This window comes from Triturus cristatus, chromosome 2_2 (assembly GCF_964204655.1).
Source record: "Triturus cristatus chromosome 2_2, aTriCri1.1, whole genome shotgun sequence".
NCBI classification, from domain to species: domain Eukaryota; kingdom Metazoa; phylum Chordata; class Amphibia; order Caudata; family Salamandridae; genus Triturus; species Triturus cristatus.
The window spans coordinates 578774011-578793743 of record NC_140582.1 but is presented as its reverse complement, the minus strand read 5'-3'; the positions used below and the strand labels follow the sequence as shown (position 1 = coordinate 578793743).

The following is a 19733-nucleotide window of genomic DNA, read 5'->3' as shown; positions in this document are numbered from 1 at the left end:
ACCATGAGTGTGTCACAATGAGAGCAGCTCAAAGGAGATTCCTTAGGATACAAGGAATGTAGGCAGCATCACAGTGAAGGAGCGTCACAATGAAGAGCTTGTCAGATGTTGCTGTGGAAGCAAAACCGTGCTGGTTGCAGACTTGGAAACGTAGGGCCGCTCTGGTTGCCTTGGAGACGCACCGCGCTGGAAGCTAATCTTGGAGACGTAGGCTCGCACTGGTTGCCTTGGAGACGCTGATGACAAAGACTGAAGCGTCATAAACTACTCACAAGCAGAGATTAAAAAATGCGCTGGCTCAAGCAAGCAGGCAAAGACTACTGAGGTTTAAGAAGGAGGCTGTATAATGATGATATTGAAATAAACACACCTGAGCGCTTGCGGGTCCTCATGAAGGCAGGTGCGGCAAAGTCTGGAAAATCGATAGGGTGTAAAATCGCTGGTGTCGCAGGAGGTGTAGCGTGGGTTGCAGATGGCAGTTGGAAGACGAAACTCTTTCCTCTTCACCCCACTCCTGGTACCAAAATATGTAGCGGCTGCAGCGATGAAAAGAAAGCGAGGCAGACTGAAATAGAAGTCCTGTGGTTTCTTTATTCAGTTGCAGGACTCAAACAGGATGCAAAGTAACAGGATCCACAACGAAGACATCAGTACAGCGCGAAGCCAAATAATAGAATAGTCAATCAATCAATCCAGACATTTGTAAAGCGCGCTACTCACCCTTGAGGGTCTCGAGGAGCTGGGGGGGGGGGGGGGGGGGCTGCTGCTCGAACATCCAGGTCTTGAGTAGCCTCCTGAAGGTAAGTAGGTCTTCGGTCTGCCGTAGGAGGATGGAGAAGGTGTTCCAGGACTTGGCGGCGAGGTAGGAGAATGATCTGCTGCCGGTGGTCGCTCTCCGGATGCGGGGGACAGTGGCGAGGGTGAGGTCGGCAGAGCGTAGCTGGTGGTTTGGGGTGTAGAATGTGAGTAGTTTGTTGAGGTATGCTGGTCCGGTGTTGTGGAGTGCTCTGTGTGCGTGGGTGAGGAGCTTGAAGGTGATCCTCTTGTTGACAGGAAGCCAGTGCAGGTCTCCGGTGGGGTGAGATAGGGCTGTGGCGAGGGATGTCGAGGATCCGGCGTGCAGAGGCGTTCTGTATGCGTTGGTCATTTCAGCAGTTTGGCTGGGACTCCCGCGTAGAGGGCGTTTCCGTAGTCCAGTCTGCTGCTGACGAGGGCCTGGGTGACCGTTCTTCTAGTGTCGGTGGGGATCTACCTGTAGATCTTTCAGAGCATGCGGAGGGTGTTGAAACAGGAGGATGAGATGGGGTTGACTTGCTTGGTCATGGAGAGCGTTGAATCGAGGATGAATCCCAGGTTGTGTGCGTGGTCGGTGGGTGTTGGTGCTGCTCCCAGGGCGGTCGGCCCCCAGGAGTTGTCCCAGGCAGAGGGGGTGGAGCAGAGGATTATGACCTCTGTCTTGTCCGAGTTCAGCTTTAGGCGGCTGTTTTTCATCCTTTCGGCGACCGCTTTCATTCCTTCGTGGAGGTTGGTTTTGGCGGTGAGAGGGTCCTTGGTGAGCGAGAGGATCAGTTGTGTGTCGTCGGTGTAGGAGATGATGTTGAGGTTGTGCAGTCTGGCGACGTGGGCGAGTGGGGCCATGTAGATGTTGAACAACGTCGGGCTGAGGGAGGATCCTTTGGGTACGCCGCAGATGATCTTGATGGCTTTGGATCGGAAGGGGGGGAGGCGGATGCACTGCGTTCTGCCGGAGAGGAAGGAGGTGGTCCAGTCCAGTGCTTTGCCTTGGATTCCTGCGTCGTGGAGGCGAGTGCGTACGTAGACTGTGTCAAAAGCGGCTGATAGGTTCAGGAGGATGAGGGCCGCGGTCTCGCCGTTGTCCAGCAGGGCCCTGATGTCATCGGTGGCGGCGATGAGGGCAGTTTCGGTGCTGTAGTTGCTGCGGAACCCAGACTGGGACGGGTCCAGGATGTTGTTCTCCTCGAGGTAGCGGATCAGCTGTTTGTTGACAGTTCTCAATGACCTTCACCAGGAACGGGAGAAGGGAGATGGACCGGAAGTTCTTGAGGTCATTGGGGTCTGCTTTGGGTTTCTTGAGCAGGGCGTTGATCTCGGCGTGCTTCCAGCTCTTTGGGAAGGTCGCGGTCTCAAAGGAGATGTTGATGGCTTTGCGGAGGTGGGGTGCGATGGTGGCGCTTGCTTTGTTGAAGATGTGGTGAGGGCACAGGTCTGATGGGGAGCCGGAGTGGATGGTGCTCATTATTTTGATGGCGTCATCGTCGTTGATGTTGGTCCAGGTGAGTAGGGGGTCACTATGGGTGGTGGCCGTGGGGTCTGAGATGTCGTTGGCTGCCGTGGTAGACTGGTTGTTGAAGCTGTCGTGGATGTCTGCGATCTTGCGGTGGAAGAAGGAGGCCAGGGAGTTGCACAGGACTTCCGAAGGTGGGATGTCGTTGGTGCTGGAGAGTTCCTTCACAAAGTTGAAGTGCTCTTTGCTGTTGTGTGCGTTGTTGTCGAGGTGGTCCTTGAAGGAGGTCTTTTTGGCGGATCTGATGAGGTGGTGATGTTGGCGCATGTTGTTCTTGAGGGCTGCTTGGTTTTCTGGGGTCTGTTCGAGGCGCGATTTCTTCTCCAGCTTTCGGCAGTTTTGCTTGGAGGTCTGGAGGTCCGCGGTGAACCAGCTGGCAGTCTTGTTGGTGCGACTGTTGGAGGGGTTCTTGATCGGGGCGAGGGTGTTGGCGCAGTTGTTGATTCAGCGTCTGAGGTTGCTGGCGGCGGCGTCTGGGTCGGTGGGGTCTGTGGGTGGGCTTCGAGCGAGGGTGGTGTGTAGCTGGTCTTCAGTGATTTTGCTCCAGCAGCGGCGGAGGATCTATTGGGTGCTGTGGTGCGTGGTAGGCTTCTCGAAGGTGAAGAGGATGCAGCGATGAACGGTCCAGTGGAGTTCGGTGGTGTGGCTGAAGGAGGCGTGGGAGCTTGCAGAGAAGATGGGATCAAGCGTGTGTCCGGCGGAGTGGGTGGGAGTCGTGACGAGTTGTTTGAGTCCGAGGTTAGCGAGCAGGGTGGTGGAGTTGGTGTCATTGTTGTTCTCGAGGAGGAAGTTCAGGTCCCCGAGGAGGATGTAGTCCGTGGACTCAAAGGCGTGCGTGCTGACGAAGTCAGCGATGGAGTCGCTGAACTGTGGTCTGGGCCGGGGGGCCTGTAGATAAGAGTTCTTCTGAGGGCGGTGTTGGGATCACTGCGGATCTGGAAGTGCAGGTGTTTGGCGGTGTTGAGGATGTCGTCGGAGTTGGGTGAGACCTTGAGAGTGGATTTGTGGATGATGGCCATTCCTCCTCCTACTCCGTTGGTGCGGTCTCTGCGGGTGATCTTGTAGCCGTCCGGGATGGCTATGGCGATGTCAGGTGCCGAGGAGCCGTTCATCCAGGTCTCTGTCAGGAAGGCGACGTCCAGGGAGGACGTGTCGAGCAAGTTCCAGAGATCGACGGCGTGTTTGCGTGCGGAGCGGGTGTTCAGGAGTATGCATCTGAGGTGGTTGCGTGCTGTCCTGGTTGGTGGATTTGCGGGTCTGCTGCTGGTGAAGCTGCAGTTCCGGCAGGAGAAGGTCCTTGGGTGCATTTCGGGGCGGCCTGGAAGCAGGAGTGTGCTCGTCCGGTGTTGAGTGCATGGAGGGTGCTGGCATTGTAGCGGAGACGGGCGCTGTGGCGTTCGCGGGATCTAGGGGTTCTGGTGCTGGGCACGGTCCAGGCGCAGATGGGCTTGCCTTAGGCGCGGCAGCCATAAGAGTGGGAGGGAGGGGGACGGACGAATGGGAGCAGGGGCGGGCACGCAGGGGACGCAGCGGCGGGAAAGTGGGACCGGCGAAGGGCACAGAAGGCAAAAACGGGCACAACGAAGCAGTCAGAGCTTAGAAGGGTTCTAGAAGATAGAATGAGAGAGAAGGAGTGGAAAGAGAAGAAAAAGAAAAGGAGAAAAGGGAGGATACTACACGAATGCATTTATTAGTACCGCTTTTTTCCGCCCTGGATTAAAATTCTGACCAACGATTGCTACCAGATCGTTTTCGAAGGTATCCCGTCTTCTTATTCTCTTACTGGTTGACCAGGCTGGGGTAGGAAATTGGGTGGTTGAGTTATTTGAGCACTTTTCATGACCGATTGTTCAGAGTTGTTCTTTGGGATTTTCAGTTCCACATTGATGGAAATTTGTACTGTTAAAATATAGCCTTTTAATTTATAAATAGTACACCAGTAGCAAGGCTGGTTAAATTTTCGTTTGATGAATTCGTATTTGCTTATTTAAAGACATACAATTGTGGTCTCTCCCGATGCAAAGCTCTCCTTTTGGCCACTAGATGGCGTGTGTGTCAAAAGAATGAAAAGCACTCACACTTCTCTTGTATGCCGGGAAGTTTCCTTATCTTTGTTCACCGTGACTGTGGATATTTCTGAGAGGACCTGCTCGGGGCTTCTGCTGATAATCCTATCTTTGGCTTTTGTTGAGTTATCCAGGCAGACAACATGCGAGTAGCAATATCTTTATTTGGTAAAGGAGACGTTGTGCCCAAGTCGTCCATCCTCCACAGCAATCAGCCAGCAACTATCCCTCATGGAATCTCCTCATGCGAGAACCCAGAGTGACATATTAGAATTCTATAATACGTAATATAAATATAAATTCCCCTCGTGGCCGCAAATACATTACAGCATAAACACAACACATCTTCCTTCTATATAAAACTAAAACAACAATAGAACATGAAGTTTGGATGCTAAACTTAAATACCTTGCAATGCATTTCAAGAGTATAAATACTAACACAATTGTACATAATAGAACATAAAACAGCGTAAGCATAAGAGTTGCATTACATTTCAAGTGACATAATCCTGCAGCTGCACCTGATCTACTGTTCAACTGAACCTCTTGATCTTTGCTCACCTCAACACCTTCAGTCACCCTTTCATCAAGGCATAGGATCTCTTCCATAGCCCCATTATCATTCTCACTCAACTCACTCCAAGACTTACATCCTCACACCTTCAACCACCAATCATCAAACCAGAAATGTACATCCTTATCCACTTCCTCGTCAACCTTTTCCTTCTTGCATGCCACAAAACGACTCGGATGCCACACTTTAACATCACTCAGCCTTGCAGAATGTAGTTAAGATTTATTTCACCGTTAAGGGCTTAGAAAATTGACTTCCCCCTTTTTGACCTTAAATGGTAACTTTACTCTCACCAAACCCCCCCTCCTAATCTGACGCCCTTTTGAGACTCTTTTCTTGTCCTGATATTCTTTATATTTTCGTTGCCCCTTCAAAATGTTGTCTTTTACTACAGCAGGGACCAATGCAACAACCTCGTATTCTGTAACCATCCTTGATTATTCTTCACGAAAGGAACTCTCCCCCCTCATGATAGAAAAAGGGTTAAATCCAGTAAAGGTTGGAGTTGTACAATACATCCACAGAGTTCTTTTGACACCCACCTAACCCTAACTTCCTACTCCTAGCCTTTTGCAACAAAACATTAATCACCCTATTGAACCTCTCAACTTCTCCATTCCCACTAGGATGATAGAGAAGTAAATTTGTGTTCAATACCATTGCGCAACATGAAACTTCACTTCTAAATTGTACCCCATAATCAATCAATTAATCACACAGTATTTGAAAAGTGTGGCTTCTCTCCTGTGGGGGAATCCAGGTGCTAGGGCCCCAAGGGCCATTAGTCGAAGCGCCAGGTCTTGAGCCCTGCGCTGAACTTGGTGAGCGAGGGAGCAGTGCGGAGGTGGATGGGAAGGTTGTTCCAAGACGGACTTGGTGGCAAGGTAGGAGAAGGAACAACCTCCGCTGCGGGGTACGCGTGTAAGGGAGGTGGGGCAGAGATGTCTGGCGGGGTGATGGAAGGTCAGGCGGTGATTGATGTAGGTGGGTACGATACTGTGGAGGGCTTTGAAGGTGTGAGGAAGTAGCTTTATCTGGCATCTCTTCTGGACAGGGAGTCAGTGGAGACTTCTGAGGTCGGAGGTGATGCTTGCTTGTTTGGGAAGGTTGAGGATCAGTCTGGCTGCCCTTGTTCTGTACGACCTGGAGTCATTTGAGGACCTGTGATGTGGTTCCAGCATAGAATATGTTTCCATAGTCTAGTTGGCTGGAAATGAAAGCTTGAGTGACTTGTTTTCGTGCTGTTGATGGGGATCCATCTTAAGATCTTTCGGAGCATGCAGAGGGTGTGAAAGCAGGATGATGCCACTACATTGACCTGTTGTTTTATGTTGAGTTGGTGGTCTAGAACGATGCCGAGGTTGTGGGCATGGTCAGTTATGGTGTGCGATGGGCACCAGTTGTTGTCCCAGGCTGATGTGTTTCCGAAGATGTGCACTTCTGTCTTTTCCGTGTTCAGCTTCAGGCATTTGGAATTTATCCAGTCAACGACCCTGGTCATGGCTTTGCAGAAGTTCTATATGGTGTTAGCTGGGAGAATGAGTTGGGTGTTGTCGGTGTATGAAATGTTGAGTCAATGAGTGCGGATGATGTCGGCCACAGGTGTCATATAGGTGTTGAAGAGGGTGGGGTTGAGGGAGGAGCCTTGGGGCATGTCGCAGATGATACTCTTGGATTTGGAGGAGAAGGGTGGAAGGCGTATCCTCTGTGCGTCCGTTAAGGAAGGAGGCAATCCATTTGAGGGCGTTACCCCGGATGATGATGTGGTGGAAACTGGTGATGAGAGCGTGGTGAGATATAATGGTAAAAAGCCGCTGAGAGGTTAAAGAGGTTTAGGGCTGCTGTCTCTCCTCGGTTGAAGAGGTGTCGAATGCTGCGATCAGGGCGGTCTCGGTGCTGTGGTTGGGTCGGAAGCTGGTTTGTGAGGTGTTGAGCAGGCTTTTTTCTTCCAGATGTTAAGTGAGCTGGCAATTGATGGCTTTCTCCAGGACTTTGGTGGAGAAATAAAGCAGCGAGATGAGGCGGTAATTGGGGTAGGCTGTGGGTTTGTTCAGGATGCATGCTTGCATGTGCTTTGAACGGTGGCTGTAGTGATGGATGTGTTGAGGATGTTGGTGAGGACACTGCAGAATTCCTTTTGTCCCTGGTTGAAAACGTCGTGGGGGCATGGGTCTGTTGGTGTGGATCGAGTTCATAATGGTAGTGGTGTCCTGTGGGGTGAGCTGCTTCCAGTCGCTGAGCAGGTGGCTGTGGGCAACATCGGTGGGTGTCAGGAGGTCATCCAGGATGGTGGGTTGAGGGTCGGAATTGCTGTAGATGCTGGCTATTTTGTTGTGGAAGTAGTCTGCCAGTCTGTCGCAAAGGGCTGGAAGGGGCGGATTGTGTTTTCAAAGGCCGATGACTATGCTTGAGAGTTCCTTAGTGTGGTTGGCTCTTGTCTTGATTTGGTTGGTTAGGGCATCCTTCTTGTCTTCCATTAGGTCAAGGTGGTAATTGCTGAGGGCAGACTTGTAGGTGGTGAGGTCAGAAGGATTTGTTCTGGAGCGCCACAGATTGTCTAGTCGTTTGCATTCTGCCTTGAGAAGTCGTGGGCACTTGCTGGACCTGCTCATGCTGGCTTTCCTCATGGGGCGACTGTGTTGGCGGATTTGGCGATCCAGTCAGAGAAATTCTGGACGTCCAGTTCTGGGTTTTGGTGGTGGCCGTCCGGTCTGGTGGGGTCGCTTCTGGTGGAGTTGAGGGCTGTGGTCCATTGAGCCTCAGTGACTCTGCTCCAGCCGTGATGAGAGGGGATGGCGGGTATGGTGAAGGATGTCTGTGAACCTGAGATGGTGAAGCGGACGATACTGTGGTTTGTCCAAGCTAGCGAAGTTACATGGGAGAACTTGTTTCTGCCGCTGAAAGTAAAGATGGAATCCAAGGTGTGTTCTGCTTTGTGTGTGGGGCTGGTGACCATCTGCTTGAGGCTGATGGTGCTCAAGCCCTCCAAGAGGTCGGAGACGTTGGTGTCGTCGAGGTGGATGTTGAGGTCACTGAGATACATGTGATGATTGGAGTCGATTGCCCAGGGAGTGATGAATTCAGCGATGGCGTTGCAGTAGCTGGACCAGGGGTCTCTAGGCGAGGGTTCCACAGATGGTAGTCTTGGCCTCCGTGCTGATTTTGAAGTTCAGATGTTCCATGATGGGAGAGATTTAGTCTTCGAGGTGGTGCACTGGAATGTGTCTTTGTAGATAATGACGATACCCCCCTAGCTTGTTGGTGGTGGGGGTGTCTCTGTGTATCATCTTGTAGCTGTGGGGCATTGCAGATGCGATGGGCGTTGATAAGGTTTTGAGCCAGGTCTCCGTAATGAATATCGTGTTATGGGTGAGGGTGGAGATAGTATCCTAGATTTCCATGGCATGTTTGCCAAGGGATCAGACGTTGAGCAGCTTGCACAGGTGTTGCCCATCCGGGTCGAGGGTCGGCTGTGAGGGTGCCGCCTGGGCTTCGGCTTTGCAGGTGAAGTGGCAGCAGTGAAGGGTCCTTCTGTGGATCATGGCGAGGTTATGCAGCAGTTGTTGTTCCGGCTACCAGGGGATAGGGATCGCTGCTCTGTTGTGGTGTAGTGGTGGATGGTGGGAGGTCCATGGTTCCTGGCACGGTCCAGGCACAGACGGGCCTGACTTTGGAAGGCCTTTGGCATGCCAGCTGCAGACCTGCGCTGCGGCCTTCATTAAGTAGGTCCTAGGGGAGGAGAGGGGTGGCGGGAGGCATCAGGCGGGAGAAGTGGCGAGAAAAGGAGTGGTTGGGGGGCAGAGCTAGCTAAAACAGAAGGCGAGATCTGACTAACAAAACAAGAGGCTAACTGGCAATACCAATGGTACAAGGGCCTGAGTAACAATGCAGAAATGACAGAGAAAACAGTGGGATAGAACAAGTAACAGTAATAATAACAGGAACACAATGGGAAAATAACATAAGGGCGCAGGAGAAAGTCGGGCGCAGGAGTTGGCAGAGCACTCGCTCCCAAGCTCAGTGTACGGTCATCAGGCCAGGGTGGACAAGAGAGAGCAGATGACGTCAGGGGGGCTGGCACAACAGTTGCAATTCTTTTAGGAAGTCCTTCTCAGTGAAAAATTCCATCCAAGAATACTACAACAGATTCAGCATTTGCACTGTGTACAAATTCCATATCCGGCCATTTGTAAAAGTAGTCCATGGCTAACAACACATACCAATTAGTACCAACCTCCCCACTCACTGGATCCATTATGTCCACTTCTATGGTTTTTTAAGCCATAGCAGAACGCTGAACAGAATGAAGAGATGGTTTAATCAACACCTGTGACTTGTCTGCTCCTCTGTCTGCTCCTCCACACAAGTCACATTCTCTGACCACCCTTTCCACCTTCAAATCTATTCCTGGCCACCAGTAAGTCCTTTTCACATTCTTCTTTCTTTTCACTATACCTACGTGTCCCTCATGGCATAATTTGACTATAGAATTCCTCAAAGTTTTGGGTAGAATCACTAATTGACCCCTTAAGACATTCTCATTCATCACAGTCAATTGATTATGTACCTCACAATAACACTTACAGCTTACACTCCTCTTTCAAAGATTTCTTATCCGGCCATCCTTCCACCACTCGTTTCCTCACTTCCACCAAAGTCAGAACACTTTCAAAAGCTTTCTTCCACTCACCTTTGATAATGGCATTCAATTTCTCTACACAGGCCCATGACACATTCACATTTTCAGAACTTCCTTTAGAAACCTCTTTTAATGGCAAGGGCAATCTAATCAGACAATCGGCCACCCGATTCTTGACACCTGGTAAATAGTACAATTTATACAAGTAGTCCAACAATCTTACTGATATCCTTGCAATCCTGGGTGTGGCTGTCAACAACTCTTCTCGTGTCAACACTTTCAATTCGATCTTATGGTCACACTGTATTTCCACCTGATACCCATAAAGAAAATTCTGAAGTGTGAGCATCCTTTCGGAGTTCCAATCTTCCATGAAAACACTTTAGGAAAGGTCCTCTTAAATTCACTCCTCCCCCCCTCCCCCTTTGTCTCCAGACTCAGTGACCAAAACCTTCTCCTGGCTGTTGGGGTTCAAAATAATATCTAACGCTGTCTGGTCCACCCACCCTAGAAGAGATGGTCCGTTTGCAGACTGTTTTCCTTCCCTTGAGCTCAAAAGTTAATCTTCGGTAACCAACTTTAGGAATGGGTCCTCCTGTGAAACTCTCTGGAGCCGCATCTGACGGGTTCCGTCCCAGGACAGTAGCAAACTTTTCATCCCACAAAGTTCTTTAAATAATGGTGTATGGAGACCCGGAGTCTGCAACTACGAATGTCCATCCCACCTAACTTGATGTTACAAACTGGTTTATTTCTTTTTTTTTTTTTTTTTTTTTTTTTTAAAGCTTTTATTGAACAGTAAAAAGGATACAAGCATGGGCCTACAACCACCAGGGCCGGCCGCTAGAATCAAAAAGGGATCACACAGTGTTAAAGTCATTAACCGGCCCATGGGGCCCAGCCCATTACAGAAGCTCCGGTTACACATAAGGGAATCAGGATACATACATTTAACATAAATAACAATTAAAAAACAAAAGGCGAGGCGTAGTGACATGAAGTGGGCGTCAGACTACAGCAGGGGGACTTCACATTCGACCACCAGATGGCGGTCAAGGAGAGAAACTGGTTTATTTCTTGATAACTTAGCAAGGAGATTTGCACTCCCCTCCTCCTTAGTTTACATAACTCCCAGTACACATTCATTTTGTTGAAAAAATACTTCTTTTGCAGATTTATCAGGTTGAGAATCTGAGTCCGATTCAGACTCACCCTTAACCACAATTTTCTTGTTGCATACCTGCATACTTTTGTGAAATGCACTAAAAATTCTTCACTCTCCACATTTTTGATTGCGAGCAGGGCATTTCCTAATATAAGCTGGGTGATAACTACCACACCTATACCATTTGTCTTGCTGTCTAGAAAGCTGTTTCAATGAGCTTTTCTTATTCTCCTCTTATTTCTGCACCTCTTATTTTTTCTTTTGTTTGACCTTACAAACAACTTCCTTCTGCTATCCTCAGAACTCACTTCAGCTGCACTGGCACACTTATTAGAGATTCCAGCCTTCTTAACCACAGAAATAACCTCACTATAGGATGCTTCTCCATAAATCAATAGCCTTTCTTGTATGTGTTCATTCTTCAAATGCATGATGATTTCATTCCTTATCAAATCATCATCCAAGAACCCAAACCTACAGGTCAGTGCAATTTTTTTCAAGGCAGACACATATTCTTCAATAGGTTCTGTTTTATTCTGCTTCGTCTTGAAAACGTTATGCCCGTCTATAGCTATGCAAACTGACGTGGAGTAATATTTATCTAAATCCTCCAAGGCATTTAAAAACACATCAGACTCACTGGCTGTATGGGTTTTTTCCCTTGCATTACACACAGTAATCCCTTGAGTCCCTAAGGAATGCAAAAAATGTTCTTCTTTTTTTTTTTTACCTGTGAATGCTCCTGATCCTCAATAGTGTCACTGTAATTCAAAAAATATTGTTTCCACACATCCCACTTAATTGGTGGATCTCCAGCATCTGTTAAGAATGGCTGTGGCGGTGTTAAAGAGAAAGTATGCGACGCACACATATTTTCCCAGAAGAATAAAGTCCCCAGACCAAAATACTAACACAATTTGCAATACAGTACAAATTTGCAAGGCTCCCCAAATGTAACCTTTATTTTCCAACTTTTTTTTATAGCTTTAAAAATTTGCTGCACTGCTTAAAAATGTCCCCTACACTTGTCATTGTTTCTCCTCGAAACCTGCACACCAAATGTTGGCAATCGCCGATGCTCTATATTTTAAAGTGCTGAGATGTCAGAGGAATCGCCATGGACAGCAGCTTCCCAGAATGGCCAAAACTGCATATGCCAAGCGACAGTAAGCAGTACCTGTAAATGGCTTTTGTCCTAAATGCCTCAGTCACGCCAACGAAAGCTCCTCTCAAAACGGCTCCTGTAACGACAAACGGAGAGAAACTCCTGAAGAGTCTTCTGCCGTCTGCGCAATTTAGGTTGTGTCGCGCTGATAAGCCGGTAACTAGAATGGCAACAGTACACGGATCCTCAAAATGGATGGACGCTAAGGGCATTGCTGTGGCCCGCTGATAACCTGGTAACTTGAATGGCAACAGTAGATGGGTCCTCAAAATGGATGGATGCAAAGGGCATTGCTGTGGCCTGAGATGACGTTGGCAGTAGCTTTGAACAACTGCGCGACGCGGTGCAATACCAACAACTAGAGCTCCAACACTAGGGCTGAATCCTCAATATGGTGGCACGCAGTGCTTTAAGTGGGATGAAAAAACTGAGGGGTCTCTGAAAGGGGCATGGCCAATGTAAATAAGGGTGTGGCTTAAAAACAGGTAAGCTAAAAATTTGTGCTTAGCATAGTGTGCTGCCCAACTTGTATTTTGCTGTTTAGGTCTCGCCTACGCAGCGCGCATGCGCTGCGTAGGAAAGAGACCTTTAGTAATCGGCACAGCTTTCCTGGCAAAAACGTGCACGTGTTGCATTGCTCCCAACGGCAACGCATGCACGTCTGGCGATTCCCTTGCGGGAGGGAGCTGCACCATATGGTAGCAATCATCGTGCCTTGCTGCTCGCTCCTGCAAGGGAATCGCGCAGGCCCCCTCTCTCCCCCGCCCCCTCTTGCTGCCGCACGCGCTTGTGCTTGTTTACTTTTAGCGCGCGCACTTGTTATTAGTTACTGGTGGACCTTTACGCAAAGCACCTTTACCTGTGCTCATATTTACTAAAAATATCGAAATATTTTATACCTCATATTGCACAGGTGGAATTTGCTCGTCCTTCACAGTATGCTTAGCAGGGGTACATTTGGTAAATGATTCCGGTGCTGGGTTATTGTGCACAGACATTAGTAGTGACCAACGAGAATGAAACTGATATTCACACCGACCTCCCACTGCGAAAAATGCACTCATGACGGGTGTTGTGCAAAACTCTTTGCACCAGTTCAAACATCCATAGCACTGACGCCACCATGACCAGAATCAGATCACCAGATGTTTATCACACTGTGTAAGTGCAAGAGACGTCACACCCGTCTCCGCCTCCCTCGATGGAAGGTACAGAGTTAATGTTTCACCTGCTCTGCACTTCCCCTCTTCCTGGTTGAAGGAATGCGACCAGCAAGAGAGATCAGGTGAGGCCACACTTTGAATGGGCCATATACAGCCAGAGCTCACATATAAATATACACTCAGAGATGGAAGGGCTGCTTTTAACCAACAGAGAGTCGCTCCCAACTTCTCCCAATATTAATCCCCGCGAATATACATATCAATTTCAAAAGTATAAGACTGGCCAATGCACTGGTGCCCGCAGCCGCATAAAGCACAATCAATCAATCCGTAGATTTGTAGAGCGCTTTTCGTCACCCGTGAGGCTATCCAGGCGCTGCATTTAAAAAGTACAAAACGTTTTAAACGAAAGTGTTAACTAACATACAAGTGCATTACTGTTCTAGTTAATCAAGGTTTAGGTGAGTTTAAGTGAAATACTGTTACACCTAGCTTTCAGATTTCAACAACTGTACCGTTGTTCAAAAAAAACTCAAAAAAACTGAATTAGTAAGGAGGTCTCAAAGTGAGCCGTGCATCTAACTAAGCCTTTATTTCCTGGGAGAATGGACAAACCAGCAGAAACAAGAGCAGCGCCTATTTCAACTCCACAGTCTATACACACAGCACTTCTTGTTCAAAGCAGACATCAGCTAAGAAGGTATGTTCAACCCAAAGGACAGCGGGAGCAAGGGATTCATCAACCCATTCACTTTGTCTAATGCATCTCTACTGTTCTGTGCTGGCTGAGCGCTCTCGACGGTCTCACACCCTGCTCTGCTCGTTCATTCTCCGTGTGCTGAGGTCAGTCTGAAAGGATTTCCGACCTGATTTCAGGTAATGCTGTCAAGATTACCTTGAAGAAGCGGGAGCCAGGCAATGGCGGTATCCTGGCCACCCACTGCGTGGATCCCTTGCCTAAGCCACCAGGGTTGGGGTTCACGAGGCGACTTAAGGAAGCTTTAGGGCCCCAAATTTCAACAAAAAGATTTTCTTAACGTCCTATTTAGGTCTGGCTTGACAGAGCAGTATCTGCAACACCTACTGTTACGATTTAAAAAATATATATATACCTACAGTGGATTGAGTCTTTGCCTAAAGAACCCCCTCTCACCTTTTGCTACTGGCTGCTTCTTGAATCATTCCACCACATATGGGATATTTGCACAGCAATGACTGTGGAACTATTTTCAAAGGTAATCTGAATCAAGACATTTTACAATATTTGTCTTGTAGATGCTTTATGTATAGGAAGCAACATTTTGTTTTTTCTTTACACAGTAGAAAGATTTTTCTATGTTTTATTGATGACTCAAAATATAACCCAGACCTGTTGGCTATGTCAATGCTTGCTTGTGTAGTGAGAGCAATCAAGCTTGCTATAGTACCAGGCTTCCTCACTGAGGATTCTCTCTATATCCACATATATTTTTGTATTATTTCCCCAGTTAGTTTGAGCTTCTTCTGACTATCACTGTCATTTCTCCACAGGGTCTCCCTGTTCACTGCCCTGGGGTGCGTCTACTTTGAGGCCAGTGACCTTGGCAGTCACCAGCCAGGGGGTGCCACCTTGGCTATAGAAGTACAAAAGGGGGTGGTGATGGACGGAGCATCAGAACCAATCGCTTTGTTCGCCATAAGTTGGCAGGGTATGCTCAGACGTGAGTCCCTTGCTCAGTTTGCCACTGGATTCAAGCAAGCCTGGCTGAAATGCCAGAAACCGGTCCTAGGAAGCTTGTTTCCGGTCCAGGGAAGGCATGACTTGGCAGTTCGGGCTGGACTGTTCCCATGAGGCACAGGGTCAGACTGATTTGCATATGGCCATGTCTGAACTGGGGTGGCAGAGTGCGCTAAAGAACAGTGATGGATCAAACCCAGATCTTTTGACTGGGTGTGAGTGTTTGATTGGTTCTGATACTCCGTCCATCACCACCCCCTTTTTGTACCGCTTTGTTCGCCATAAGTTGGCAGGGTATGCTCAGACGTGAGTCCATTGCTCACTTTGCCACTGGATTCAAGCAAGCCTGGCTGAAGACGGCTGAAATGCCAGAAACCGGTCCTAGGAAGCTTGTTTCCGGTCCAGGGAAGGCATGGCTTGGCAGTTCGGGCTGGACTGTTCCCATGAGGCACAGGGTCAGACTGATTTGCATATGACCATGTCTGAACTGGGGTGGCAGAGTGGGCTAAAGAACGGTGATGGATCAAACCCAGATCTTTTGACTGGGTGTGAGTGTTTGATTGGTTCTGATACTCCGTCCATCACCACCCCCTTTTTGTACCACCTTGGATATAGAGGCATCTCATACGACTTAGAGTGGAGGGATGCCAGATTCGGTAGAAGATCATTTGGTCTATGGCATCAACAGTCCTTGCAATGGGCTGTCACAGCGGTCTTCTCTGCTCACCTGGATGAAGGCGGGAGGCTTACGCTCGGCATGCCTGGTACACTGCAAAGATGGCTTTCAACGTGCCAGCCAATCTCATTATGAAGGTTGAGAGAAGGAATCACATTCCCGCCATTTTGAAGATTCTTTGCTAGACATGAATGGTGAATACAGTGCAGTTCTTGTCATTCTGAACTTGTGCAATACCTCCTCCAAATCACTGACCACCCTTTACTCACTCTTGAACTCTCACCTTACAGACAATCGAACTGATCGCCCTCTGCCGAGGGCAAACACTTAGGGTGCAAGGCTCCCCTTTGACAAATTAAACAGAGGTGGGAGATTAGTTTTACAGTCTTTCAAAACTACCCACCAGGCAATCAAAATGACTTTGCAATCAACTGCTTGGTTTCTTTTCTTTTCTTGTGGTACTGGGAACAGGGGTTTCATAAGGCGAGTAAAGGCAGCTGCCTTAGTACGCCACCAAAAGGTGGAGACCAATACATTTAAAACCAGCATTGGCATAGCCAATAGGTCTCGCCTTTGGGACCTTATAAGTATTTAGTTATGCAGCACAATATCCTTGGTGCGACAACATGAACTGTTGCATGGCAAAACACTTATAAGTTCCCAAAAGCGAGACCTATTGGCTATGCCAATGCTTGTTTTGTCATTGTATCCAGATATGCTACAACAAGTAACATAATACCTACAAGAAGTCAGGACTATTGGCTTTGTCAATAGTTGTTACTTGCATAAGATAAATAAGCAACAACTATGGCACGTATATAATATTGAAAAAGCTTCCACTTTAAGCCCTGGTGACACCACGACAATGTTTCTGCTCCTGAGTTTCAAAAAGAGAAGGGACATCTAGAGAGAAAATGACTCTCTTTGAAGGATTTCCCTTCCCCTACAATGCTCACCTGGCGTGACCTCATGCCGTAACTTCTCCACTATCGATAAGTGAGCAGTCCATACTATCAATAAGTGAGCAGTGTGAGCACGCGCACATGGATGTGCCTGCTGTCACTGCAGTCCCTAAAATAAACGAACCGCATGTGCCAGTGCACGAAACAGAGTCCGATAGAGACCCGTTTCGAGCCCCCCTTTAAAACACTGCCCATGCTCAACACCGGTGAGACCCGGCCCTCTTAAAGCCCTGGTGGCACGTAAGTAATGTTGAAGCGGCTGGTGTTTATGTCAGCTAATCATTAGATGGACACAACACTTTTCGACAGTCTCGTGACAAACAGTCGCAAAACTGCACTATCACGCGTTGTCCAAAATATGCCTCACATTCGTCTGCAGATGCTCCATCTGCAATATTATGTCACTCGTGCTGGCCCCACTCATCACTACTTCCTATGCTGGCAGAATTTCCCCAGCACACATCCACGATAGAGGTAGGCACAAACATGAAGGTAAACCGCACTCTTTGTTTGCACGCTGTAATCCTTGAGTTCAGTTCATCGCCAAAATTGTTGAGGTAGTCAACATGCGAGAACCAATATCTTTATTAGGGAAAGAAGTTGGGGCCAACACGTCCAACCTCCACAGCAGACTGCCAGTAACTGTCCCTCATGGAATCTCACATGCGAGAACCCATAGTGACCTGTTAGTATTCCATAGTATGTAATATACATTCTCCTCTCTGCCCCAAAGACATTTAAGCATAAATGCAACAGATCGACTCAAGTCCACTACTGATTTATTTCCCACCAGAGAGTGTGATGAGCTAATGCTTGTCCATTTTTTTTACAGGCCACACTAAACACTGAAAACTACTTCTTCATAATAATCTAGCAGCGCAAATGGATTGTTATGGTGTGGAATACTGGTTGCCAAGGCGGCGTGTGGCTCTCGCTTGCACTGCGTTAATGTTTGAGTGGCAATATTTTATAATAATTAAAGTCATTTAGTACCACTTTGCTTCTCTACCCGGTACGTAGCCTGTCGTCTTGAATTTTATTGAAAATCGTGAGCCACTTCTGGTTCTAGTTTTCAAGGGCTTAGCTTCTTCACACCTTTACTCCTTCTTTCCTTCACCTCTTGGCACCTGGTGACTCCTGATGGTGCTTGTCGCCAAATTGTAGTAATGACGCTTGAGTCACTTCAAAGTAGAAATGCAGGTTTATTGAATAGTGTAGGCCACAAGAGGGAACTCTGTTTCCCTGCCATTCAGGAGTCCACCTGACTACCCAGACAGCTCCATGGCTATCCCCCCTGGGATGCAGATGTCTACACATTACACTGCAGGGTATACACAGAAATACTATTTATAACATCGGGCTGTTGGAATCTTTGCCACAAATACTGATGTTGGCTGAGCAGTCTTGTTTATGTCAAATGTACTGTTGTACTGCAGATGTTATGTAGGCATACGTATACCGTTAACGTCTGGTATCGTACACTCTTTCTTACAGGGGATGCGAGGCTGATAAAAGCAACAGTAAATGACAATAAATAATCCTGAAATGTTCTATTTTTTTCTGTTTGTAACAGGCAGCGTTCTCACTGACCAAGCTGCTTGAGAAAACATCTGCTGTATCTGCCCAAGTGGAGCAACTTGAAGCCAAAAGCACAGAAAATGCCCAATTTCTTAAAATGTGGCTTGATTTACTAAAAGACGGACATAAGGCAATGCAACCAAGCAGTTGATTATTGAAGGTCATCAGCAGTAAACGTCTTGAGCCATTGTTAAACTGAAATGGACTAATTGTTTTGATCAGTAATTGTAATACTTTACCATGTTGAGTTTTTTTCTGTGCTTGTTCAGCAGAATCTGTGGTTCTCTATTGAAGTATTACCTTCCACAAACAGTAGTAGCTAGACTAAGCAGAGTCATTTAATATTACTTTGTGCTTCTTTTTAAAATATTTATTACAATTTAAATATTCTGTTCATTGTTTGATGGAAAACAAGATAGCTTTATTCCATTTACAAAACCTGTATTTGGATCATTTAGAGAAATGGTACAAATAAAACTGCAGTTTAAATGTTGTGTTGATGATTACATTTTAGAAAGCATTGTTGATAAACCATATTATAAATAATGAACAAGATTCATTTATTTAATAACCAAAGTCAGCAGTAGTAAGTTGTGTTTCAGGTTACCTCTTCTCAGTCCCTTATTCTTGGCTTGGTTCAGTCTTGGTTGTGATGTTCAAGAATGTCACAACAGCCACTCCTAATATCTATGTTATAATCACCATTCTGTACATTGAAGCCACGTACTATGCCAAACATTTGTTGGAAGATTTGATTGGCTGAGCTGAAGCACAGAATAACATCTCCATACTGGCCTCCAACCCAGCTTTGGAACTACTGCTAATACTTTTTGTTAATGTTGTAGTGATACCCAGTTCCTACTGCTGTGTAGGGAAGATTGAATAGACCTTGATGGTATCTGGAGAAAAAGTGGTGGTTTGGTAGCATGACACGTTTCATTCGGAGATGGTGCAGTGTTTGAAATTCTCAGACAAAAGGTACCCAGTACGTTGTCTTTCTGGTGATGGGTTACACATTGGTTGCAGTTAGAATTACAATTGCCAGCATGCGGAGTCTTCTAAAATTATGCCCAAGAAATTACGGAAGAAGAAAATGCCGGATGGGCCCTGTGGAGTTTCCGCCATACTCTTAAGAATCGCTGTTTCTTCTGTTGAGTGGTGAATTGAAACCTGAGCCGGGAAAAGCAGAGCCGGACCTGATTGGGGCCTGGGGCAAACTCTGCCCGGGGGCGGAAGTAGCAGGGGCGACCGCTATTGGGCGCCCCAAGTAGGCCTGTCGCCCCCCCATCAGGGGGTGAGTTTGCAAGCGGCTGGGGGGGGAAAGAAGGGGGCGCGAGCCCCCCAGAGCACCCCCCACCCCCAAAGAAGTCGAAAGAAATAGTGCCTGGACGACGAGACAACGCCAGATGGATCATCGCATGATCAGCTGAGCGGAGGAAGTGGCTGGGACCGGCTGCAACCAGATTCGGCGGCAGGACCAAGGAAAACTTCGGCGGCCTGAAGGACGATCGGCATATGCTGAAGGACGCCTGAAGTCGGCCTACCTGAGGAGATGAAGGAATCGAGGACCCAGGGAGCAGGCAAGCAAGGCCACCTCATGGGTGGAGTGGTCACATTGGCGGCTCATCAGCTTGAGGGAGCGCTACCGCATACAGACAAGGGGGTGGTCAGACAGAGCAGTGAGCGGCACGGGCTGGGCATGGCCAGCCTGAAAAAGCTAT

The 19733-nt window shown here is 47.9% G+C and overlaps 1 protein-coding gene across 1 annotated transcript in view; it reads left to right on the top strand.

The window, feature by feature from the left end:
- The window catches only part of C2_2H4orf46 (chromosome 2_2 C4orf46 homolog), a 54324-nt gene extending 35823 nt beyond the window's left edge, over positions 1-18501 (top strand). Inside the window, exon 2 of the mRNA XM_085643273.1 lies at positions 18008-18501. Coding sequence (XP_085499399.1) covers positions 18008-18163 — 156 coding nt within the window. The 3' untranslated portion in view covers positions 18164-18501. The remainder of the gene's footprint in view (positions 1-18007) is intronic.
- The last annotated feature ends 1232 nt before the right edge of the window (positions 18502-19733 follow it).